At 40.2% G+C, this 25885-nt stretch overlaps 1 protein-coding gene across 2 annotated transcripts; it reads left to right on the forward strand.

The window, feature by feature from the left end:
- The first annotated feature begins 379 nt into the window (after positions 1–379).
- On the forward strand, positions 380–23016 carry pgap1 (post-GPI attachment to proteins inositol deacylase 1). Of its 2 annotated transcripts, none has more exons than XM_054787499.1 (26): positions 380–798; positions 2283–2436; positions 3014–3189; positions 3317–3488; positions 4147–4310; positions 4472–4524; positions 4640–4706; positions 6303–6408; positions 7168–7226; positions 7409–7492; positions 9066–9115; positions 9208–9259; positions 9334–9411; positions 9905–9980; positions 10063–10136; positions 10209–10260; positions 10334–10403; positions 11065–11170; positions 11242–11280; positions 12371–12555; positions 12654–12881; positions 14055–14190; positions 15668–15718; positions 15810–16003; positions 16825–16929; positions 17007–23016. In XM_054787499.1, exons 1-26 carry the CDS (start codon positions 667–669, stop codon positions 17143–17145), a joined length of 2802 nt encoding a protein of 933 aa, XP_054643474.1. In that variant the 5' UTR covers positions 380–666; the 3' UTR covers positions 17146–23016. The 2 variants fall into 2 exon arrangements, with proteins under 2 accessions (XP_054643474.1, XP_054643475.1); XM_054787500.1 differs by having other exon boundaries at positions 383–798; positions 10337–10403.
- Positions 23017–25885: the final 2869 nt, after the last annotated feature.

Consider the following 25885-nt stretch of genomic DNA (forward strand, 5'->3'; position numbering starts at 1 on the left):
CATACAGGTTACAAGGGAATACATCACATAATACAATTCACAATTGAATTGAACAATGTTGGCTTGTAAGGAGAGCATTGGCGTTGCTTTGACTTCACTCTTCCACCAGATGTCGCTAATGTGGCTTTTACTGAAGCAGCACAGCTCTGAATGCACACTTTGAAGGATATCTTCTGAAGCAAAATGTCACACTGGGACATGTACGTGTCTAAAAACATGAAACTGGGATGAAAGGTGTGTCTAAGAGACCATTTAATGACGAAATGAACAGTTACCATTCTGCTTGAAATAAAAACGGAGACGGCTCTGAGTGATTTCACTCAATTTCCTATGATGGTGACAGACCCGAAACAAAATGTGAGTAAAACACTTTTATTGTGTGCAGAAAATTAAATAAAAAGCGTATTATAATTACTTTTTCATTTTGTAATTATCTATTCTTTATCTTATTGTATGTCTTGTAATTTATTTGTGTTTGTACTAGTATTGTAGGTTTCGTAAGGTTAGCATTCTTTATTATTAACTATTATTACTTCCGGACAAAACCACATCCCGGAAATGACGTAGTGCCTACTGTCGCCATGGCGCTAGTAGTGTTCACGGCTGTGTGACTACTGTGATGTCTTCGGCACCATCAACATTGCAACGTCTTTCAAGAGCACAAAGATGAATTTGAGAACGGTGTTGTTTTACGGTTGTGCTGTGAGTCTTCTTGCTGTTGGCCTGAAAGAATTCCTCACTGGCTTCGAAGACAACAGATGCAGTATGACCTACATGTTTGAATACCCACAATATCTGGTATGTAACAAGTGCTGCTACTACTAAACCTACATGTTTTAATACCCACAACATCTGGTATGTAATAATTACTACTGTAGCTACATGTCTGAATACAATTATCAAAACAATTATCCATTCCTACACGTTTGAATACCCACTACCTGGTATGTAACAAGTACTACTACTACTAAACCTAGTCATGACGATGTAACGAAGCCAGTGTTAGCGTTGCAAACATAAAAACTAGAACTGTCGTTACTTTATGTGATCACTGCAACGAATGATAAAGGTTATTGCTTTGTGGTATTTTGTCAGCATTTTACAAAACAACATGAAAGACATTTTATGAAAGCTGTATGACAAATTTTGTCTTTGTGTAGGTAAGAAGTCACTTCTGAATTCTTTGTCAGTATTCGACAAAGCAACATGAAAGACATTAATACATCATTAGGTACACCAACACGATCTAATGAAAGCTGTATGACAAATTGTGTCTTTGTATAGATAATAAGTCACTTATCACTTCTAAATATCACTTAACAGAATGTTATTCATTTTCGAATAGCTTTATTTTAGTGAGCATCTGGATATCACCTGTGTCCATTTATGTGTCTGCAAAGCAGTACCACAGGAAAGCTGAGAAAGTGAAAATGTGTTAAGAGTCATAGTTATTAAATAATATGAGATGTTCGCAAGCTAGAATAAAAGCTTTCTTGGGGGAGATAAGATAGCAAACTCATCTGTGAACTGCTCAGTGCGCTAGTAACACCAGTTTATCCTGAGGTATCTACAGCAATGTAAATAGTTGTCAAGCAAGTCGGGTGGGTGTTTTTTTTTGGGATGACCGGTTTCCTGACTTTGTTGTTGCTGTGTTTAAAAAAAAAAAAGTTACACCTTTCATTCATAATTAGCTTCTTTTTGGACCCCAGATGCCCAGAAAGAGGCAGTGATAGCAAAATATTAAGTAGATCAATGGTTTTCTCACGAAGGGTGTGATCGTCCATAAGCATGAGGAAACCCTCAGTTAACGATGTAACTAAAAACAAAGGTGGTTAACAACAACAAATGTAGTTTAACCAAAAGGGCAGCTGGAGCAAAGCAGGTAAGCTGGCCAACAGGCGAAAAAACAAGAGTATAGACTATGCACATAAATCTCCAAAACAGGAATAGGAAGGCTTTAATCATGATGAAAAAGAGCAGCGTGGAAGAGGAACAATCCGACATCTACCAGACACAAACTCTGTGCTAATACTACTAGGTGTGCCTTGTTGCTTTGCCCTGCACTGGATGTGACGGTATTTGGGAAGGAAATGCAACAAGCAATCAGTAGTGGGAACAAATACAGATTAAAAGACAGGACAGGAAAATGGAACATGGCATTCTTGGCTGCATTCCTCTTCACTCCCATCAAGTATAGCATGAAACAAATTAGCTTGGATGAGGTAATGACCGACATGAGTTTAAAACTGACAACATTGTCTGTGTGCATGTTGCGTTCACAGCGTGTGCCATTGCCTCGTCGTGTCACCAGACTGTACCCGGCATACGGGCTCTACCTGTACGGAGAGGGGCGCTATGCCCAGGAGATACAAGAACTTAAACTCTTTGGTGCACCGCTGCTCTTTCTGCCTGGAAATGCGGGGAGTTACAAACAAGGTAATCAACGTTTTCAATGTAATGTGTGTGTTTAGCTAGGTGCTTCTGGGTTTGAATCCAGCTGGGAGGTCTGTGTGGAGTTTGCATGGTCTCCCTGTGCTTACATGGGCTTTCTCTTGGTGCTTCCACCCAGTGTAGCCACATCATTGTTTAAACCGCAGGGTTCAAAGCCTGTGAAAAAGTAGTGGCTTATAGTCTGGAATTTACGGTACGGTATTATTTCTTATGGGAAAAATTTATTAGGTTAGTGTTCGTTTCAGTTTGAGTCGGACCTTCTGGAATGGATTAATGACGCTAACCAAAGTTCCACTGTACAGTGAATCCCCGCATATTTGTGATTCAGCATTCACGTCCCTGCATATTCGCATCTTGTTCACGAGCGAAGAACGGTAATTAAAGATAACGGGGGGTTATTGGAGATTAATAACAGCAGTCAATTTTATTGTAAATGCTGATCCAAAATCAGAGGACATTGTTAGGAGGAATGAGACGATCTAGCATACGGTGTCGTTTTTTTTCTAAATCTGTTCAGTATCCTGCTTGTTCATTGTCTAAATTTTGGATTGTCTTCTTGAAGCCCGTTGTCTGGGGTCTGTGGCCTTGAGGAAAGCTGAACGCATGGAAGGAGGTCTCCACTTCAACGTGTTCACTGTTGACTTCAATGAAGAACTTGTGGCACTTTATGGTGGCAGTTTACTTCGACAGACACACTTCCTGCATGAGAGCATTAAGGTCATCCTGAAGCTCTACAAGGTCAGTGTCAAATCATTCACTGTTTAGACTAGGATCGAGGAATGGACGTTATGTAATATGACAGAATTTGGAGGCAAGATAGTTAAGGTTTTAACACTCTTGTTTTTCTCTTCTGGAAACATTTCAGCACCTAAAGACACCCCCTCAGAGCGTGGTTCTTGTGGGCCACTCAATGGGAGGTGTGGTGGCACGGGCGCTGTTCACTTTGCCCCACTTCAACACAAATCTGGTTAGTCTTATCATCACCCACGCTTCCCCTCATTTGGCTCCAGTGCTGGCCATGGACCCATACCTGCTGGGTAAGGAACTCTCTTAAGTGTATTCAGCTTGGGGTTGGAAAATATGCATAAAAATGAGAATATGGTCAAAATACTGACATGCCTAATAATTGTGCACACAGTGTTAAATGCAAAACCTTTACAGGTGAACATAATTTGACTTTATCTAAACTTTCACATGTCCAACTGTTGAATGTGTCAGTACTTTGTGCGCAACTCGTTGTCTAAGAAGTAGCTGAATGGTAAAAGTCACAAAGGTGACTCTTCCATGTACTTCAGTTGAGTCCTGCTGTTCTGCGACACGCTAAGCTCAGCGGCCACTTCCCTCTGAGAACACTCTTGTTTAAAGCCTCGCAATGGCGAGGTACTGTTGATTAGGTGTAGTCTTGGCCTCATGATGTCAAAATGTGAACAGCATGATGAAGAGGGCTGTTGAAATACTAACTCTAATTGAACCAGGACATGTATTGCTCATGGATCAGACTGTGATCAGAATGTGCAATAAGTACTGAAATATTCAACAGTTGGACATGTGCATTCAAAGGTTTAGAGAAGGTCACATTTAAGTTGACATGTAAAGTTTAGAGTGCATTTTAGAGTGCATCCTGAAATATCCTGTGACTAGTGCATCCTGTATGTACAAAGGTCTTTTTCATCTCCATGTCCTATGTGCTGCTAGATTTCTATTCTTCGCTGAGACAAAAGTGGGTGAAGCAAGCAGCGAAGCTGAAGAACGTAACAGTCCTGTCAGTTGGTGGTGGTTACCGTGACTACCAAGTGCGCTCTGGTCTCACATCCCTACCTTCTTCCCCTTCAGGAGACCCCAATAAATTGTCTCTTGTGGTAAGTTCACTGTTTGCTAATTGTACTACATTCAGCTTTTGGTTCTGAAACTATTACCGCTTCACGTCACTGTGTGTAAATACTTTTGAGGCCTTGAAAATGGAGGTATTGTCCATAAAATGACTTTAATTTCTACATGGCAAGTGTTCATTTCTTTCCAGGTTACTGCAGTTCCCAGGACCTGGATTTCCACTGACCACCTATCCATAGTGTGGTGAGAGACATGGCTTTCTCTTGGGTGTACTTTTCTTTCAAACCTTTCAAAGATTATCAGTCACACTTTGTTGTACGTACTGTATATACAGTATCCTTTTAACATTTTCTTCCAGGTGCAAAGAGCTTGTTCTTGCTACTGTTCGAGCTTTCTTTGACCTCATGGATCCTGAAACTAGACAGGTCAGTTATGGCTGATATGGATAAAGATATTTAGCACATTGTCCGTCCATCCATCCATCCATCTTTGCCTTTTGGCTTAGCGCTCTCGTCACCACAACGGACCGATGTAGAGGCCACATCACTGCACACGTCGCACCAAAACCACACTGCTCCTCCTGAATCCGAGGTTCAACTATCCGGCGGATCCTCCTCTCCAGAACCCCTGAATAGACCTTACCAGGGAGGCTGAGGAGTGTGATCCCACGATAGTTGGAACACAGCCTCTGATCTCCTTTCATAAAAAGGTGGGACCACCACCTCGGTCTGCCAATTCAGAGGTACTGCCCCCGATGTCCATGCGATGCTGCAGAGTCGTATCAACCAAGACAATGCCCACAGCATCCAGGGCCTTAAGGAACTCCTGGCGGATCTCATCCACCCCTGAGGCCCTGCTACTGAAGAGCTTTTTGACAACCTCAGCAACCTCAGCCCCAGAGATAGGAGAGCCCACCGTGGAGTCCCCAGGCTCTGCTTCCTCATAGGAAGACATGTCAGTGGGATTGAGGAGGTCTTTGAAGTATTCTTTCCACCGATCCACAAAATCTCGAGTCAAAGTCAGCAGCACACCATCCCCACCATACACGGTGTTGACTGTGTACTGCTTCCCCCTGAGACGCCGGGTGGTGGTCCAGAATCTCTTTGAAGCCATCCGGAAGTCGTTCTCCATGGCTTCTCCGAACTCCTCCCATGTACGAGCTTTTGCCTCAGCGACTGCCAGCGCCGCAGACCGGTTGGACTGGCGATACCTGTCAGCTGCTTCCGGAGTCCCATGAGCCAAAAAGGCCCGATAGGACTCCTTCTTCAGCTTGACGGCATCCCTCACCACCGGTGTCCACCATGGGGTTCTGGGAATCCCGCCAAGACAGGCACCGACCACCTTACGGTCACGACTCCAATCAGCTGCCTTGACAATGGAGGCACGGAACATGGCCCATTCTGACTCTGATTGAGGCCTCTGATTCTGAATGTCAGCCGCCTCCCTCGGAACATGGTCGAAGCGGAGGTGGGAGTTGAAACTCCAATGCTGCCAACGTGAGCGTTGAAGTCGTCCAGCAGAACAAGGGAATACCCTGAGGGAGCACTCCAACATACAGGCCACAAGCCTGGGTGCAACAAGAATTGCCACCCCTGCCCGTAGCCTCTCACTGCTGGCAACGCCAGAGTGGAATAAAGTCCAGCCCCTCTCGAGAGGACTGGTTCCAGAGCCCTTGCTGTGTGTTGAGGTGAGTCCGACTATATCTAGCCGGAACTTCTCAAACTTGCGCACCAGCTCAGGCTCCTTCCCTACCAGAGGAGACATTCCATGTCCCAAGAGCTAGCTTCTGTAGCCGAGGATCGGGCCGCCAAGGTCCCCGCCTTCGGCTGCCATCCAGCTCACTCTGCACCCGACCCCATTGGCCCCTCCCATGAGCGGTGAACTCACTGGATGGGGCACCCATTTTGTCTCTTTGTCCTGTGCCCGGCCGGGCCCCATGGGTGTAGCCCCAGCTAAATTGTAGCACATTGTGAAGAAATAATACTATCTCGAGAAGCGTGTAAACCGTATCTCCATTTTAGTTGACAGAGGACCCAGAAAAGAGAATGGCTGTACTGAACCACCACTTCATTCGACATCCAGTCAGAATGCTGGGAGACACTGAAGAATCCTCCATCACGCTCCCAGGTTTGGTTTCTGTCAACTTTGGTTTTTGTTTCATCATCATCATCATCTAGTTGCATCTTTTCACTGAAGGTTGGAAGCCATGGTTCGCCAGTAGCACAAGTTTGTAGCTCTTACTTGGTAATGGTTTAATTTATTTGAACATGCATACAAGTTACATTGGAATACATCACGTAGTACAATTCACAGTTCCACAAAAGGAGTAGGAAGAAGCAAAGCTTATTTAATCCTAGCCCCATCCGTTTTACATCTACATCTAACATTTGTTCACTTCCTGTATTCCAAATACAATTGCAATACATTTGTTCACTTTAACTCGTTCAATATTTTACCATCTATTGTTATTCATTAATTAATACATTAAAATTGTGGGCATTTTGATGTTCTTCCTGGTAATATGTCTGGTTTTGGTCTTTTTTGGATTCATTCTCATTCTGTATATTTTTCTTGTATCGTTAATGGATTCCAATATGTTTTGCAGGTCATTTTCATTTTAAACACGCAGTGTAGTATAACCTGCGTAACTGGCAGCCTATAGAAATGTATGTAGGTTTGATTATTTCTTTGACTATGCTGGTAGTCTGTAATAATGTTTATAATATTATTAATAAATTCATAATTAACTCCAAAGCATTCTGTCGATGAGACAGATGTATATGTCCGTTTCCATAATTGTTTTTTTCAATTGGTATATTTCATTTCCAACTTTGCCTGCCTACTATACAGCGTTTTATATTTGCTTGTGTCTTTTTATCACCATAGATTCTCCAGATGCGTGGAGTGAAGTTAACAGTTTACGCCTGGCTTATACCACACCAAAGGTATTAAATATTTTCAATGTAATAGAAAACTCCCATTAGTTAAGATTATACATTGCCTGTGTATTGTGGCCTAGCTGTAGGTCTTTTCTGAAGACAGTCCTGTCCGGGGTTTTGGACAGGGAGCTTGATATTTATATGCATGTGCTATACTGTAAGTCTTCATTATAGCTTTGTACTTCCAGGAAGTAGAGGTCAGATACTTCTTATTTGCCCTTTCAAGTCGCAGGAAAGCCTACAGTCATTTCTACTGTCGGAGCAGTAACTTGGTGAGTTTAAACTTAGTTCTTGTTGTCACCATACAAACCAATTTTCACATTCTAACATGGAGGTACCATCCTGTTGTTGTTATGATACTTGACTTATACTTTGAGTCGCTGTCATTGTAATACTGATTGACTGGAAGCTATTGATACAGTCGGAAGATACAGTCGGAAGTCAGAAGTTTACATATGCTCATCATTGGCATCATGTCATATGTTAGGCCTATAATCATTTATTTGAAACATTATTTCCAGGGTGGAATGATTACACTGGTCTAAAAATTTTGAAAAAATGCTGCTTCTGAGATAAAAATGTATTTACGTACTAACGTATAGGGAGTAATACACAACCTGATATGACGTGAAGTGAATCTGGGTTCTGTACTCAACATTACGCAACACCTACCTTTATTCTGGGCGTATGGTATACTACAGGGGTGGTGTATCTTTCACAACAATTTTAAACATTTTCATACTCAGTGACCCAAAATTAGCCAAGATTGACTACTTTCATTTCAGAAGCATTTTGGGTGTAGACCAGTGTTATGTAATGTACAGTGGTGTGTTTGCCCACTTCCTGATTTCTTATTTTCACTTAAATGTTTTAGATCATCAAACAAATATATAGATAAATCAATCACAACGCAAGTGAACACAAAATGCAGTTTTTATTATTAAGGGATAAAAAAAAAATCCAAACTTACATGGCCCTGTGTGAAAAAGTGATTCCCCCACCCTTTAAAACATAACTGAGAGTAATTCTGATCCATCAGTCTGGTAAAGGGTCAAAAAAGCCATTTCTAAAGCTTTGGGACTCCAGCGAACCACAGTGAGAGTCATTATCGTAAACATGTAACAATGGTGAACGGTGCAGACAACATCCAAAGAACCGCAGGCCTCACCTTTTCCCACAGGGCCATGTAGGTTTGGATTTTTTTTTTCTCTCTTAATAAAAATTTTCATTGAAAAACTGCATTTTGTGTTCAGTTGTGTTGTTATTGACTAATATTTAAATTAGTTTGATGATCTGAAAAATGTAAGTGTGACAAACATGCAAAAAAAAAAAAAAAAGAAATCAGGAAGGCGGCAAACACTTTTTCACACCACAAAGTATTTCAGCCCAATACAAAACGTGACTTCGTACTTGGTGGAGAAACCCTTGTTGGCAAGCATAGAGGTCAGTCATTTCTTGTAGTTTGTCACCAAGGTCGCACACGTTTCAGGAAGGATTTTGGTCAGAGAAACAGCCCCAAAGCAGACTTGTTTCCACCTCCATGTGTGACAGTAGTGATGGTGTCGTTGGGATCATATTCACCATTTCTCTGCCTTCAAACACATCCAGTCCACTTAATGCTGAATTTTACTCTCATGTGACCACATCACAATTTCCCAAGCAAAGATTCATTGGCAAAGCGTGTTACTCAAGCAAATGCAAATGAATTTATAACCTTTATTTAATGTATATTATACGTTAAATATTATACTGAACAAAATTCTGTCTTGTAAAGGGGTAAACTTGAAAAATGAAATACTGATTTCTTCCACTGTATCTTGCATATTACTGTTTTTTGTCCAACAGGAAATGACCAGCTGGGTATATGGCTGCACGCACAAGAGTGGTTCTTCATGGTAAGAATGTCATTACAGTCGACCTCCTTTAACAATCAGCAGTTTAATATTGTCACTGTCCTGTAGCACAGTAGAAATGTTTTTCTCCACAGTTTACATGCAGTGGATTTGTCAAAGGGGACTGAGCTTCTGCCTCCATATAAGGTAAATAAAGGATATTTTTCATTCCAATGATATGCTACTGGTGTTTTTTATTGTTGTCTGTCACCCGTCTTTAGGTCCTCACACTGAGTCTCAGTGACTTGTCTTCAATCACTCATTTGGTGGTTTCGGCCTCCAACGTCAATGTCAAAAGGGTAGGTAATTTACGCTGAATTGCGTATGTTGTCGTGTGTATGTCCTCATTTTTTGTATAAAATGAAAGCTATGGTGATCGTGGTCAATGTGGGGATGGACAGAAGTGGTCTGAACAAAAATCAGAAGTTTGCTGTTGCCATTGCTGGTTGAGGTATTCACGATCAATATAATGAACTTAGTTACTGCTGACTTCCATGCTGTCTTACGACATCAGTGTGTGAATGGGTGAATGAAGAAACTAAATCCTAAGTTGCTGTATGAACGCAGACGCCTTCCTAAAAAGAAATGTTGTAAACTTTTAAAGAATGTAAATGAAGTGAACAGTGACGGAGATACAAACTGAACCAGGGTGATGGCGCATTACAGTTCCACCCCTAGTATATATAGCATGTGTAACAAACATGTATGATGACAAGGTAAGCAAAGTGAAATACTTTAAAAAATACTTTGGACTCTTGTTGCAATTAAAAATACTTTGGACTCTGATTGCAGTTCATGGTGGAGTGTGAGTGGCAAAGACAGCAATCTCTGACTCTGTCAGTTCCTGTTCCACATGTTCTTTCCTTTGGTGAGTTGTGATGTGGCCCCTGCGATTCTGCTCTCTCACACATATTTGAAACAGACTTTTTATCTGATTGTTGTGTTTTTAGGTTGGACTGTCAGTGATATCACCATCAACCTCGCTGGGCTTCGTCACACCATTGAGCTACAGCACTTTCACCAGGTATTTGTCAATGCTGACTAGACACTTTGTCCCTATGTTGTCACTGCACTGTGACCCTTGTTGTGTCTTTAGGTCTATCAGGCCTTCCGGATTAGTGTTGTAAGTCAGTGTAAAGCACAGAAAGGTAAGTTGTCTTTGGTCATACAAGCGCATTTTGAACAACCTACATGACAAAAAGCTCACTGCATGTTTGCCAGTAGATAGATTGCCCAGTGTCTACAGAATGAAAGTGCCATGGTTTCTGGAGGACTCCTTTACAACTGCCAGGTTAGTGCTATTAGGTTTCCTCACATGTCCATCAGACCAATACAATGCATTCTACCAGAGCCTCCTCTCCCTACACACAGACAGGGGCTGTGCGTAGCGCCCACTATCCAAGGGTGGATGCGCGTCTCTGCCTTGAGGTATAGAGCACCAAGTTAGCTCGAGGCAGCAGATAAAAAAAACAGTAATCTGACACTGCCACAGTGATTGGTGGCATGCGGCAGAATAAAAGAATGGCAAAGGTCACCTACTCACCTGTCAGTCCCTGGTGGTGTAATGGTACAGCTGCTGCCCTTTAAGGCAGATGATTCAGGTCAATCCCAGCCTGGAACAGTTTTTTTTAATCTTGTTAAACAAAAACTGTCCATCCATTTTCTATGCTGCTTGTCCTCCTTAGGGTCGCGGGGGTATGCTGGAGCCTATTCCAGCTCACTTCGGGCAAGAGCGGGGTACACCCTGCACTTGGTCGCCAGCCAATCGCACAAAACAAAGCATGTATTTAACTACATTCAGATTCATGGGAGAGAATATAAAAATTGCTTTTGATGGGTCGGTTAGGTCCTAGAGCTGTGGTAACCACAGCTGCCCAGGGAATTCCTCACAGTGCCCCTGGCACCGCAGTTTGGCCAAATTTCCACTCATTATTGGGTACTCTTTCCATCAGTGTGCCATCAGTGACAGAGATCTCTGGGATGCTCCACACAAGTCGTCCAGACAACACATCAAGTGTCCACCTTCAGCTCCACACTGCCCCCAACTGCCAATATAAGGTAGCATGGCTACAGTCTTTCGACAGTCCCCTGCAGCTATATGAGCTCTACAATGTCAAGTTTTTTCTCAGGTGTCAGTGAGGACTTCATTTCCCAGAGTGTTGGGACAGGTAAATAGCATTTTTTTAATACACAAGTATGTGGGGCATACGTGACTGATTGCTTAAAGTGGGATAATACTAAATTATAGTGAGACAAATATTTTTTGCCACACAGGAACCTTGGAAATCCAATAACAATCGGTACCTTAACGTGTCCGCTGCCACACAGTTTTTGCCATACAGATAGTATTGACTAAGTGCAGGAACTTTGAAAATCCAATAACAATCATTACCTTACGTGGCCACTGCCGTCACACTCCTTAATCCGCTTGGGAAGCAACTTCAATGCCTCTGTTTTGCTTGTAACGCACACACAACAGCTGCCAAGCAAGAAGCTAGGCTATGGTTATGGGGCCAAATTACTCCGCGTGAATAAGACGTGTTTATTCATTGAAATCTAAAAATCATGGGGTGTCCAAATCGTCGTAATTGTTATCACTGGAATATATTTAAGTGAGAGGAGTATTTGCCACTATTTTTCAAGTACAGTACACTATTTATTGTACAGTTACCTTTTTACATGAACCTTATGATGTGGCAATGATTGAACATTGCTAAAAATAAGAAATGTTTCGAGTGCACCTAAACTTGAAATTTTGACTTGTCAGACTTTTAGTCAGCATGTCATGTACAGAATATACTTTGACCAGTATTTACAATATTAATATTAATACTTACACTATATATAATTATATTCATAATTTGTGTATATTAGAGAAAACCCCAAATAAATTCAAACTTGTGCTCAGTATATATATATTTTTTTAAATCATTGGTGTACGTTATTGAATAATTTTACCCTGGAAAAATAAGTGTTTACTGAGGGCCCAAAAGGAATCCGATTCATGCCTGTGATGAGTATAATAAACCTCTGACCTGAAGCGTAAATAACTTTTTCCATGTCATTCTGCAGCGTCCTCTGGACATTTCTGACAGCCATATATTTGATCATTATTCATCTGCTGTGCCATAACTCTCGTGTTTTTGTTGCTTGACGGGGATTATGGTGCAGCTTGCTTGTGATACAGATGGGCCCACAATAAAATGTACAGTAAATGTGTGATAACAGAATTTGAGTTTTGGTTATCACTTCTCACAGATTCTGAGATTCTTTGGCCCCATGGTGCCAGTGTACACAACTGTAACTCTTCTCCTGGCTTGTGGCGGTCAGCTGTACTCTATCCTGATGTCATGTAGACCTGCAGCCATACATGTGGTGCTGGGCAAAGGCTTTCAACCTCATAAAGTCAACCTGACTGTTTATATCCTTCATATTATCTTTAGGTAGGTATGGCAGTGTGGGTTGAGTATTCTTGATGTAAAAACATGGTGAAAATGTTGCAAAAGTAACAGATGCATTTTTTTTTTTATCCATTCATCAGTTGTAACGGGGCAAAAGATATGTGGTCGCTTTGCCTTCCCCCAATGGATGTCGCCCCTCCTACCATTCCTAATGGGACCGTTCATGAGAATGTGACTGCATCTGTAGAATGGCCGCACCTACTCCACCCTGTGCTTTACATCTTTGGGGCAGCAATGGCATTTTGGGGAAGCACACTGCTTCAAGTCATTACCCGTCTGATGTCATTAATATTAGCAGTGCTACACAGGTACCAACAATATAAAAGCTGTACAGCAGGGATGTCAAAAGTGCGGCCCACAGCTAATTTTTATTGTCCCTGCGGCACATTCTGGGAATGAAATAGAACACAGACTGAATTAGAACATTATGAAGGCGTATTTGGACCACACAAAAAACAAAAAATGAAATAGCCCAAATCCAGGAAAAAATGTCACCTACAAACCAAAATGGCTGACTACCTGTGCATCTTACAGCACAGGTTCTTTGATGATGTGGGTGCCCTGTTGGTATTTTCTTGCTGTTGCGGGTTTTAGCCGGTCGTGTTTTGGACCCCAAAAATAAGTACGTTATGGTCAGGATACACATACAGGTACAAGATTTGTAACCGTGACATGTATGGTGTTAAGTATATCTTGACCTACACTGGACTGGTTTTAGCGTGTTTTATCAATATGAATATCAACATAACATATCAACATAAAAAAGCCAGATTACACAGGGGCAAAGACCATAATTTTGCAGACATGTCCTATGGTATGATGAAACAAAAGTGGAACTGTTTGGCCATAATGACCATTGAATTGGGAAAAAGTAGCATGCTTGTAAGACCTTCCCAACTGAAGTACAGGGGTGGCAGCAGCATGTTGTGGCACTGTTTTGCTGCAGGAGGATTAAAATAGATTGATTGATTAAAATAGATGGCAAGAAGAAAGAACATTGTGAGGAAATACTGAAGCAAAATCTCAAGCAATCAGCCAGGAAGTTGAAGCTTGGCCCCAAATGGGTCTTCCAAATGGACAATGACCCTAAGAATACTGCCATAACAGTCACAAAGTGGCTTAAGGACAACAAAGTAAATGTTTTGGAGTGGCCATCACAGAGCCCTGATCTCAAGCCCAAAAGACTTCACTTACATCATACAGTTTAAAGGCAGACAACAGTTTAAAGGCTACTAAATATTAAGATAATATATGTGAACCTTGAAGAAAGTAATAAAAACGCAAAACACGTCTCACGTAATTAAAGCATTTAGCAAATACAAATAATTTTGCTAATCCTAACTGACCTAAAACAGGAAAAGTTTAGTCCGATTTAATGTCAGATAGTGAGAAAATTTGTAGTCTTTTTTTAGAAAGCATATGTACATTTCTGGTTTCAACTGTATGTATTCAAGTAAATGTTTGATTGTTCCCTGTGCTAGACCATCTGTCTCAAGTGACTGCGGTACTCTACAACTGCGGACCCAGGTTGTTGTCACTCTGTCTCTGACTGTTGTGGGCGGGACATTCTGTGGAGCATTGTCAATCATTGCTGCCTTTCTGCTTCACCTGTATAGGGTGAGTCCAGAACATGTTCCTCCCATGACGTAGTAGCAAAACAAAAAGCATGATCTGATATCTTCATCTTTTCAGCGTTACTAATTCTACAGGTGATAAAAATCCAAAGCGCAATTGTATTAAAAGTACCTTCATGTAAGACATGAGTTTTTGGACGTGAGAGCATGACCGAAGCAGGGCTTACTTTCCGAGACCACCCACAAATAGTGAAAAATCACAAGTAATTGAGACACCTATATCAATGGCTAGTTTTGACATCCCAAAAAAAACGGATTATGCTGCTGCATAGAGGCAGCATCATAAGTGACACTGGCTTCCTGCTGCCCCTCCAAACCCTGTTGGATGTTGATGTTGACGTTCTCCCCGATTCGGATCGACATTGCAATAAAAGTTACTGTTGTAATTATTGTATTAGATTCAGCTACAATAATCTTTTTAATGGCCATTGTTCACTTGCAACGAAGGAAGCTAGCAAGGTAAATGCATGCAGGCATAATCCACATGCTAATCGCTATAATATGCCTCGTACTAAGGGTGCCACGATAGACTCGGCTCACGAGTCAAGACGATACACTATCGGGTTCATGAGAATGAGACGAGACGATAATTTAACATTACTTTTAAGAAAACTATAACAAAATATAGGACTGCACAAACAACTTTAACTTTCACAAAACAATGCATTTTGAAATGTGTTATAACTTGGCATTTATGACCTAAGCAGGATGCTTTTAACTGAACTTTTTTTGGCATATTGAAAAAAAATGTCTAAAACTTAAAATATTGGCAATTGTAGCTGCTATTACTAATCATTTATGTTGTTATGCACACATTGCTGTAGATTAGCTGTACTGTATGTTTACACTAAAACAACTGCAGTTCCCTTGATGCTTGAGAGTGTAGTGCCAGGAAGGAATGAATTTCCGAAATAGATTCTACGATCCAATGTTTTGATAGAAGTCTTATGCAGAAATGCTTGCACATTAACACTGTGGCAGCTGTACAACGCAGATGAAAAAAATAGCCACTCGTTGCAAGCGAGTGATGCTAGGAACACAAGAGTGCAGGTTGGATTGCAAGGTTTATAGTGTACGTAAAGCACATAATGTGCAGTTCCAATCCTGCCTCTGGCACTGCCACTTCCATTTTATATGTATTACCATTCACAGTAGCGATGTCATCGCGTGCAGTCTTCTGGCTGTCCTGTTCCCGCGAGACAGCTTTTTCAAACAAGAAATATCATGTTTTATGAGATCTTGTGAAGCATACCCCCACCTCACACACTTATTAAAGGCATTTTAAGTTGTTAAATTAATGAACCAAAAGTCTGAATTTGCGGGGATGTGATTGCTGAATCATGAACAGCGGGAAATCCACTGAACTCTTAAATTGTCGAGGTTGACAGGTCTGCAATCTTGCATAGGAAATTAAGGCCTTAACTCGTCAATTAGCAGTAAATAACTTTTTGTATATCCAGGTACTAAGACTCCAGATGACAGAAAGGTACTTGAGTCACATTCTGAATCTGGTAAGTCAAATGCATCACAGCATATTTAAATGTGTATCATTAAGAGTTTGAATACATGTGTACAGTACATGTGTGTGTACAATGTTCCCAGGCACCTCAGAAGCACAAAGGAGTTGAAAATTCCAGTAAGGCCAAAGAATGTGATGGCACCCAGCCCCTGCTGTCGGAGTTGGCTTTACAGGAGGCGACAGATGACCTTCAACTTCACCTCACTTTGTCTGCACTCTTAACTGTACCCGTAATTCTCAGTACGCCCTCATTTTTACACTGGATACGCAACTTAAGGTACTATGTTACACCGTCCTTATGGGCAAATGATTGTTTACTTTCAAATGAGGTTGCAAGAACAGCAGCATTGTATGTTTGTCAGTAGAAACTCTACCTTAAACACTACGGTTTGGTGCAAAACACTGTTGTTTACGGTTGCTCTAGTTAACAGTTTATTATCAATATTAGTTTGTTGCCAACAACAGAGTTGAGTTACATTGTGAACACACTGTCTAGCCATTTCTTTGCTAATGTGATCATTAGCACATCTTCTAATGATCTTCTAATGACTTCATTTGTTCATAAATCATAATATTCTTAGTTGCCTTGCACTCTGGAATGGGCTTTGTAAGGGAAGGGAGGCTCTATAATGTGACCACGACACTGCTTAATTATCACTGGCCATTTCATAGGAGCAGATCCTTTCACATGTTCAAAGATACCATTTTTATCCTTGATGATGGGGCAATTCATTGTTTTAAGTTTACTTCATGTTCCATTTCTTTGACGCGTTGCCATCAGAAGAGTGCCTCATGCTTAGGGAAAAAGTTGACTAAGAAGATCAAAAGTGGCAGCAACATGTGACCATGTATTCTGGTGCCAATGTATACTTCCGCCGTGCGCACGTAACTAGTTTTTTTTTTTTTTTTTTGCTATATTGTACATACTTGACCATGAAACTTGAGGACTGTCTGTTCTATTAAGTCTTCTCACTATGCAATATAAAAAACAATCTTCCATTATTGATACTGTTGTAACCTCCATGGTCGTTTGCATAAAATACACCTTTAGTTGTGAAGGTGGCTATTGTTGAGTATTTCTATTGTATCCCTTTGCAGGTACTCGACCCAGCTTGTTCCTGACCCCTGTTGGCCACACTATGTACCTGTCATCATTGTTTACATGCTGCTTATTAACGCCAACACTTGCAAGCTCAGCAACAGGTATGTCGGCACAGGCACCATGAAGTCCAACCAGGGAAATTCTGCTGCAATGTCCCAACATGTTATTTTTTTCTTAGTAAAGTGCTGCATCTGACCTCCTGCCTCCCATTACCTGTGTCTATTGCCATGGTGACCTTCTCACCACTTCACCTGTACAGAGTGACTTACTTCCTTTTGGGAGTCCTCATTCCCTTGGCGCTATGTTGTCTGCTCTAACGGTATCTGGCTGCTTTCAGTCTTTTTTTTTTTTCTTTTTTTTCAACACACGAGCCACTGAGGCGAGTGTTTGAAGCTTGTTGTCAAGTCATTGGAGCAGAGCCATAGACATACAGTACATTGCTTGGTGAACTGCCTTTTCAGTATTTGCATAAAAAGCTCCATGGCATTTACAACCAAAAAACTGAGGATGTAGTGGCCTTGGAACATTTGTTGCCAATGAGGTCTATTCTCTGTAGCCAAGTTTGCCTTATCCTGTATCTCTATAGCCCTGCCAGTCTGCCTTTAGTAAGACAGAACTCAACACCTTGTTAAGCTGATCAACAGGGTGTTACTGTTTGAATGTTTATTGTTTCCACTGTCACTGCACTGCCACAGCTCAGCAACATGAGTTGTTTTTCCAGATTGACTGTTGTAGCTCTGCCTCAAAACATTGGCAGTGTCATTCATTCGTTCCATCAGAACCCAAAGCAACAAAGTTTACACACCACGTAGTCAACCACCGCAGCAATAAGAAGGTCTGCATTTCATGTTCAAGACAGTGGAACCCCACATATTCACGATTAAGCATTCGCAACCCTGCAAATTTGTGGATTTTTGATCCTTGTGTTTTTTGTTTTGTTTTGTGGGAAAACCGTAGAAAGGAAGGAAAACGCTTCAGGATATGTTAAAAGGAAGGAGAAATGTTTGCCAAGTCACCGTTATGGAGTGAATGAAAGCACTGTTCCATACATTAAGAAAAAAAAGAGAAGAAAATGGGAAGCACTGTAACAGCAAGTGTTCAAAGTTTAAGGCATCAGCTCACCCTGTGCTAAACATATCATCATCAAAATGCACAGCAAACTTCATCATTGTTAGTGATGAGTACGTATACATTTTATGATTTCAAATGATTTAAGTCTGCGATATGTTACAGGGTTTAAAGATGGATTATGCTTCTATGCATTTAGGTTGTAAGTTCCCTGCGTGGTGAGTGAACAATGGCAAAGTGAGACGGGGATGGTTATTGTAGCTGAATCGAATCTAAAATTTACAAGGGTCATTTATTTCAAATGGTGATCCGAAGTCAGAGGAGAACGTCGGCGTCAATCTCGCAGGAGGGTTTGGAGGGAGCCTCAATGCAGCAGCATAATTCGGGTTCTATTAGCGTGTTAAAAATAGACATTTTTATGGGAGTCAGTTACTGGCGTTTATTTGCTTTTCGCGGGTGGTGCCAGCGCGTAACTCATGAATAGTGGGGGGCTACTGTATTTACAAGTTCTTGAAGGCGTGTCTCCTTTCTCAAGCTTAAAAAAACCCTTTGTGCACCTAATTCCATGTCTGAACCATGCACAAATGCAGCAAAACAACCTGAAGAAGAATCAAGGCTATTAACCCTTAAGAACACTTTAGATGTGCTAAAATGTAAAATGTGTCCCATACAGTTTTGGCCTGAGTATAGCTTCCCCCAAAATGGCAGTGTGTCAGGTGAGCCTTTAAAGCTAATTTTAAAGCAATTTTGTAATTATAATGCTTTAATGCTTTAAATTCATACTGTATTACTTCAACTAATTCATATAAAACCAGCTCGGAAAATGTGATCAGGTTTTAGCCTTGAATTGCTATGGAAAGCCTTGACGTGACGTATTTGTTACAATAGCAAAAATGCAAATAAGACGTTTGCTGCAATTCACACATGCTACATTTGTGCTACACAAAAAGTGGCAAGTTGACTTTTCAAGGAATACATTGACCATTAAGAGTATAACATTTATGTAACACATTAGTAGTATTTTATGAAAAGCATCACAAATCGTCTTCATGTCTTCTATGTGGCATAGCCACCATCCTCAATTGCAAACTTTGCGTTTAACAGTGAACCCATTGAAATGATCTCGTTTCGCTTTGGGATCCTAAAATGTTGAACTGTCCTGGTTGTGTGTGTTTATTTATTTACTATTATTTATTGTTGGCAGCATAAACCACAATCTTGAATGACTGAGTGAATGGGTGATGAGGTGACATTGGTAAAAGGTAGAAAGGTGCAGAGTGAATGAAGGCCATTAGGCTTTGAAGATACAATAATGCCTTCAAACTGTGAATGGGGTGAAGCTCACCTGTGATTTGTCACATTTTCCTGCAGCATGAGCAGTCTTACAGTCCACTTATACAGCAGCCTCCTTCATGCTACACTGACTCCTCAAACTGATAGTTGTGGTCCCTGCCAAGACACTAGACAACATTGGACCTAAGCTTTGGTTTTAAGGGTTGCTTTTAGCTCTCTACATATTACAGTTCACCATTGTTCACATTTTTTTAGTCATAACAAAAAACACTATTCGTTTTGAATAACACAAGATGAGAAAGGTATCAGGGTTCAAAAGGTATACTTGCATTACATTAATTCAAAATTGTGCTTAGATCAGCATCTTAGTCTTTACTTGATCTTAATATTGGCCAACTTTGGTATCTCTTTCTTCAACTTTATTATGTTTTTTATTTCATTCCTTGGAGTAGCAGGTTGTGAATAGTAAAAGATTCTGATGGACAAACCAAGTACATTTTGACAAGCATCAGAACAAAAATGTATGACAGTTTTTCTGACCAAACGGACTCGTATACAATCATGTACGCACTTGCATTCAAAGTTCCTCTTTGGGATTTTTTTTTTTTTTTAGTTCAAAGACTTTTTTTTCCCTCATTTATACATTTATGCTCTTTTTTCGACAATTACACCATATGATGGCACTGTTATTAAATCCCAAACACTGATCCCATAAGTGTGGTTGACTTAAAATTGTAAGAATCAGCATGAAATTTAGTCCACGCCTTTCATCGACTGACGAGCACACGCGTAAAATTTGGCCACCATCAAAACACGTCGTTGCAGGGACACCTCCTGGATTTAGAAAGTACTTGTTCAATAAGTCATTGAGTATTTGGTGATTCCAAAAATTGAATCATATCTGTATTAAATGTATGCATGTAGTACATAATGCATGCTCTTGGAAAGCATTTTCACCACAACCAATAGGGGGCGCCATAAATGTTATTTTCAGTACGACAAATTTTGGTATGAACCCGATATAAATCAAGGTAGCGACAGCAATACTTTCTACTTGGGCATTCTTCCAAACCACTGTATGAGTTTGTGATTTTTGCTTTTAATTTGTTGATGATTAGTATAAAACATCCGACAAAGATTTTTGGCATTAACACACTTAGTTGTGAGCAATTTAACAATATATAAATAGAACAATATAAGACGATGTAACAATATCAGTCGCAGATTGCCTTTGATTGGCCGGGCAACAGTCCATGGTGTAGCTTGCCTCTCGGCCAAAGTCAGCTGGGATAAGATTCCAGCTCACCCGTGTCCCTAATAAGGACAAGCGCTACAGAAAATGGACTAACAATATCAACAGAATAATGCAATTATTCCCTTTTATTACATGCAATTGTTTGAGCAAAGTAAAGTCAACAATGCAAGAAAATAAAAACCAAAGTTGGTTCTTAAGGTTGTAAACATAACAATACACAATACATTTGAACAACATAATAAAAAACAGATACTTTTGAAAACCAGTAAGAGAACTAAAAAATGTCATTCTCTATGGGCCCGATATGATACTACCCTGGTATCGATCATATCAGTATTTGGATCGTTTCGTCTCATCGTTTCTAGTCATGTAAAACAATGGCAATAACTTGGTGATGTAATGAGGTTTGTTGTGCCAATTTATTTTTTGCTGTTAGCCTTTCTTTGTGTGTTTAGGGTTAGGTGTGTGTGTGTGTTGGATTTTGGTTGTGTATCAGTGCATGTTAACATGTGAGAAAGTCTCATCACTGTTTTATTGTCTTTTATTATCAGTGCTGATTAGCAGTTTATAGCATACAGTTTTTCAGACAATATTTGCCGCCTTTGAGCTGTTGCAGTCGCTGTGCCTTTCTACAATGACATTGTTGTATGCTCGTACACTTCATACACAGCCAGGAAGTACTCTAGATGTGTATACTGCATACACAATACAAGCAGTTGTAGTAGTTTTGTTGTGTTGTTTTGTCAGCACAGTTTGCTATTCCACAAGCTATTGAACTAATGAGTGAATCATAAATGTCAACCAAGTAATTCAATATAGACATGCTTGGTTAAACATTCCTGTTGTGTGCAATGTGAATGTACCTGCACTGAGTGTCTGTGTGCACGTCTGTGGGCAGTAACAAACTTCAACTTGACATGCACATGGTCTGTCTCCTTGTGCAAAGGTTGGAGACAATTAGCTGGGATGAAATACTATACAGATTTATGTCTGTGTTCACTGTGATTACAACATTCCAACCCCGCAATGTAACACTATTATTTATTGATATACAGTGGGGGAAAAAAAGTATTTGGTCCCCCGATTGTTATCATATGTTTATTTTAACAGAGAGAGACAGAATGTAAACACAAAATAACATGAAATAAAGGTTACTGTACATTCATTTTATTAGATTGAGTCCCTCATAGACCGATTATATGTCCATGTTACGACCCAGGGGAACATAAAATATTTAATAAGGACAGAGGAGGTGGGAAAATCAAGTCACCAAAGTTTATTGCTTAATAAAGTGCCGTTAGGTCCCCCTGCTCAAGAAGACACACGTGCAGGCCCGTCTGAGGTTTGACAATCAATACGAGAATGACTCAGACAAGGCTTGGGAGAATTTGATGTAGTCACATGAGACCAAATTTGAGTTTTTTGGCATCAAATGGACTCGACGTGTCTGGAGGCAACACCATACCTACTTTGAAACATGGTGGTGGAAACATTCTGCTTTGGGGATGTTTCTCTGACCAAAATCCATCCTGAGATGTGTGCAACCCTGGTGACCAACTATGAGAAATGTTTGATCTGTGTGCTTACCAATAAGGGTTAGTCCATAAAGTAGGAGAAGTCAAGAAGATGTTTATTGGAATCAAATACTGTACTAATTAATTTATAAACTTGATTTAACATTTTTTCTCAATTTTTTTTTTTTTACATTCAGTCTGTCTCTGTTAAATCACATCTACCATCAAGTATGTACTGTTGATCTTTTTCTATGGGGGTACACTTACAAAATCAGCAGTGGATCAAATACGTATTTCCCCCAGTGTACTGTACATACCATATACTGTGTTGTCTTGGAGAAAGCAGGCAAATCCAAAATGTACTTGTGACATGAACGTTAAACACTGTCTACCATGGTGAGAATGTGAAAAGTAAAAACTGCATAGTACAGTAGTGTGTTTAATGGCCACTTTGAATAAGGCAGAGTGATGGCCGTGGAGAAAGCAGTTTCCTCGTGAGGCGCTACTACTGTGCTACTGTGCAGTGGCACATTGCTAAAAAGGCACTACAACTAAGACTAGCATAACTATTTGGTGTGTGTGTGTGTGTCAGAGAGAGCCACACAATAAGTTCTGACGACAAGTAAATCTTTAAGACAGTCCACACATCTTAACATCTAGGGCTGAGTTAAGCTCACTCTCACTTCATCTTACTAATGAAGGCTTATCTGTCATTTTTTAAAGTTATTTTGTATCCAAGACCATAATACACTAACTGCCATTGAACACAAGTGTAGTTGTTGTAATGAGCAATGTAACAATGCAATGTGACAGTGGTGAAATAGTGATGACTGTAAATATATTGCTGTATGTGCTTTGCCTATAGGTGGACTTCTAACTTATAACGTCCCATCTTGTTGCTTGTTGTACAACACGTGGAAAAGCAAGCAGCAAGATGCATTCAAATGATAACATCATACTGCTGTGAAGGACATGCTCAGGTTTAAGCATTATTGTGCTTTTGTATCAGGGTTTATCTAATGTCATTGTCAATGTGCAATTTTTTCACACCAATAAAACCTGGAAAACTACATTTTGAGTTAAGTATGATTCATATCAAGCTGATGATTTGCAATATGTTGCAAAAGAGAAGCAAGATACACAACTGGTCAAAAGTTGTAACAACAAGTTGAACCAAAATGACAAAGCATTCTGCACCATCCTGCAGTATCAGGACTTCGTCCTACAGCAAGATCATGACCCACAAAGCAAGTTCAAAGTATGCAACAATTCCCTTAGGACAAAAAATGTGTATTTATACAGTACATGCACTCAAAGTGTCGACCAGAGCTTTAGTCTTTTAATGTAATGTTCATTTCTCTTCCATTTGCAGCAAAGATGGTAGATAGTTAAGACTGCCAACTCAGCCACAAATGCATGTAAGTGTGTGGTACACCATGGAGCAGAAAGTCCGGCACAATGACAAGAGAACTGGGCGGGATTAGTTGGGAGTTCTGAGCTGGGTGTAAAAAAGTTACATGCAGTGTGTACACTTTGATGAAATGAATGAACGTTAGTTGCTGAAAACAACCAAGATACAGTGGTGTGAAAAAGTGTTTGCCCCCTTCCGGGTGTTTTTTTTTTTTTTTTTTGTCACACCTAAATGTTTCAGATCATCAAACAAATTTAAATATTAGTTAATGACAACACAACAGAAAACAAAATGCAGTTTTTAAATGAAGCTTTTAAGGGAGAAAAAAAAAATCCAAACCTACATGGCCCTGTGTGGTGAAAAAGTACTTGCCCTCTAAACCTAATATCTGGTTGGGCCACCCTTAGCATCAACAACTGCAATCAAGTGTTGGTGATATCTTGCAGTGAGTCTTACATCGCTGTGGGGGAACTTTGGCCCACTCATCTTTGCAGAATTGTTGTAATTCAGCCACATTGGAGGGTTTTCAAGCATGAGCCACCTTTTTAAGGTCATGCCACAGCATAGGATTCAGGTCAGGACTTTGACAAGGCCACTCCAAAGTCTTCATTTTGTTTTTCATCAGCCATTCAGAGGTGGACTTGGTGGTGTGTTTTGGATCATTGTCCTGCTGCAGAACCCAAGTGAGGACACAAATAGGTGGCCTGCCATTCTCCTTCAGGATTTTTTGGTAGACAGCAGAATTCATGGTTCCATTTATCACAGCAGGTCTTACAGGTCCCGAAGCAGCAAAACAACCCCAGACCATCACACTACCACCACCATATTTTACAGTTGGTATGTTATTTTTCTGAAATGTAGTGCTACTTTTGCGCCAGATGTAATGGGACACACACCTTCCAAAAAGTTGAACTTTTGTCGCTCCAGACAAAAGTATTTTCCCTCTTGTCTTGGGATCATCAAGATGTTTTCTGGCAAAATTGAGACGAGCCTCAAATGTCCTTTTTTTCCAGCCGTGGTTTTTGTCTTGGAACTCTGCCATGCAGGCATTTTTTTCCAAGTATCTTTCATATGGTGGAGTCTTGAACACAGGCAAGTGAGGCCTGCAGTTTTTTGGATGATGTGGGTTCTTTTGTGACCTCTTGGATGAGTCTTGGCTGCGCTCTTGGGTTACTTTTGATTGGCCGGCCACTCCTGGGAAGGTTCACCACTGTTCCACATTTTAGCCATTTGTGGTTCACTGTGGCTTTAGAAATGGCTTTATAACCTTTTCCAGACTGATGGATCTCTGTTATATTTTAACGGGGGGGGGCAAATCACCTTTTCACACAGGGCCATTTAGGTTTGGATGTTTTCTCCCTTAAGTCATTTAAAAGCTGCATTTTATGTTCAATTGTGTTGTCATTGACTAATACTTAAATGTGTTTGATGATCTGAAACATTTAAGTGTGACAAACATGCGAAAATATAATAAATAAGGAATGTGTGTGTATGTATGTATATATATATATATATATATATATATATATATATATATATATATATATATATATATATATATATATACAGTATATATATATATACACAGTATATAATGTACTAACAAATGTATACACTTGCTGCAACAATCTGTCATGTCAAGTGTTAGGACTTTGAAGATGAGTTATTTTCAGCAAGATAGGGCATCCCCACACTACCATCGTAACGTTGGATCCTTTCCGGATGAGATCTTGACAAGCCGGTGGATTGGAGGGAGAGGTTTCATTGAATAGCCTCCGCTTTTACCGGACCCCACACCAGTAGATTTTTTTTACATGGGAATACCTAAAAAAGTATACGCTAATTGAGAGCAGTCATTGAACGTGAATACACGCAAATACCAAAGGAATTGTTTCGTGATGTGTGCGATTCTGTTGCGTTGAAGGTACGTCAGTTTGAGAAAAGGCAAACAAAATGATGTTTGTAAATTCTATTACATTTTGAGTATTGAAGAAATTATAGTAAACTAGTTTACAATTATTTAAAGTGTGTATAAATGTTTTGGGACACTATATATATATATATATATAAATCCATTATGCTGCAGAAAGGTAACACTACAATAAGGTACACAAAAGTACAGTAGTTACTGAGGAACTAATGAACTGAGTAGAGTAGTTACTGAGGAACTAAGGCACATAAATTAAGAGTAGTTGCTGAGGAACTAATGAGTAACTGGTTAGGGTTAGGTAGGTTAATTCCTCTTAACTACTGTAATTTTGTGTACCTCATTGTAAAGTGTGAAGGAATGTCACCTCCATGTAGATGTCAATAAAAACCCGAGCAACAGCATGAAATATTTAGCTTCCTTAATTTTACTTGTGTTCTTCCTTACAGTGATACCAATGCTTAACAAGGAACGTACAAAATAATGTTTGTGAATATTGATGTTTGTAAATGTTGATATTTGTGAGTAGACTGTAGTTGTTAACGGTCCTAATGGCCACTGAAATTATTATAAAGGTTAAATGATATAC

The sequence above is a fragment of the Dunckerocampus dactyliophorus genome, chromosome 9, assembly GCF_027744805.1.
Source record: "Dunckerocampus dactyliophorus isolate RoL2022-P2 chromosome 9, RoL_Ddac_1.1, whole genome shotgun sequence".
NCBI lineage: Eukaryota > Metazoa > Chordata > Actinopteri > Syngnathiformes > Syngnathidae > Dunckerocampus > Dunckerocampus dactyliophorus.

Coding starts and splice junctions, on each gene's coding strand:
- pgap1 (XM_054787499.1), top strand. CDS start 667: ATGAATTTGAGAACGGTGTTGTTTTACGGTTGTGCTGTGAGTCTTCTT. Junction 7,227..7,408: donor TGGCTTATACCACACCAAAG/GTATTAAATATT, acceptor TTGTACTTCCAG/GAAGTAGAGGTCAGATACTT. Junction 11,281..12,370: donor TTCCCAGAGTGTTGGGACAG/GTAAATAGCATT, acceptor CACTTCTCACAG/ATTCTGAGATTCTTTGGCCC.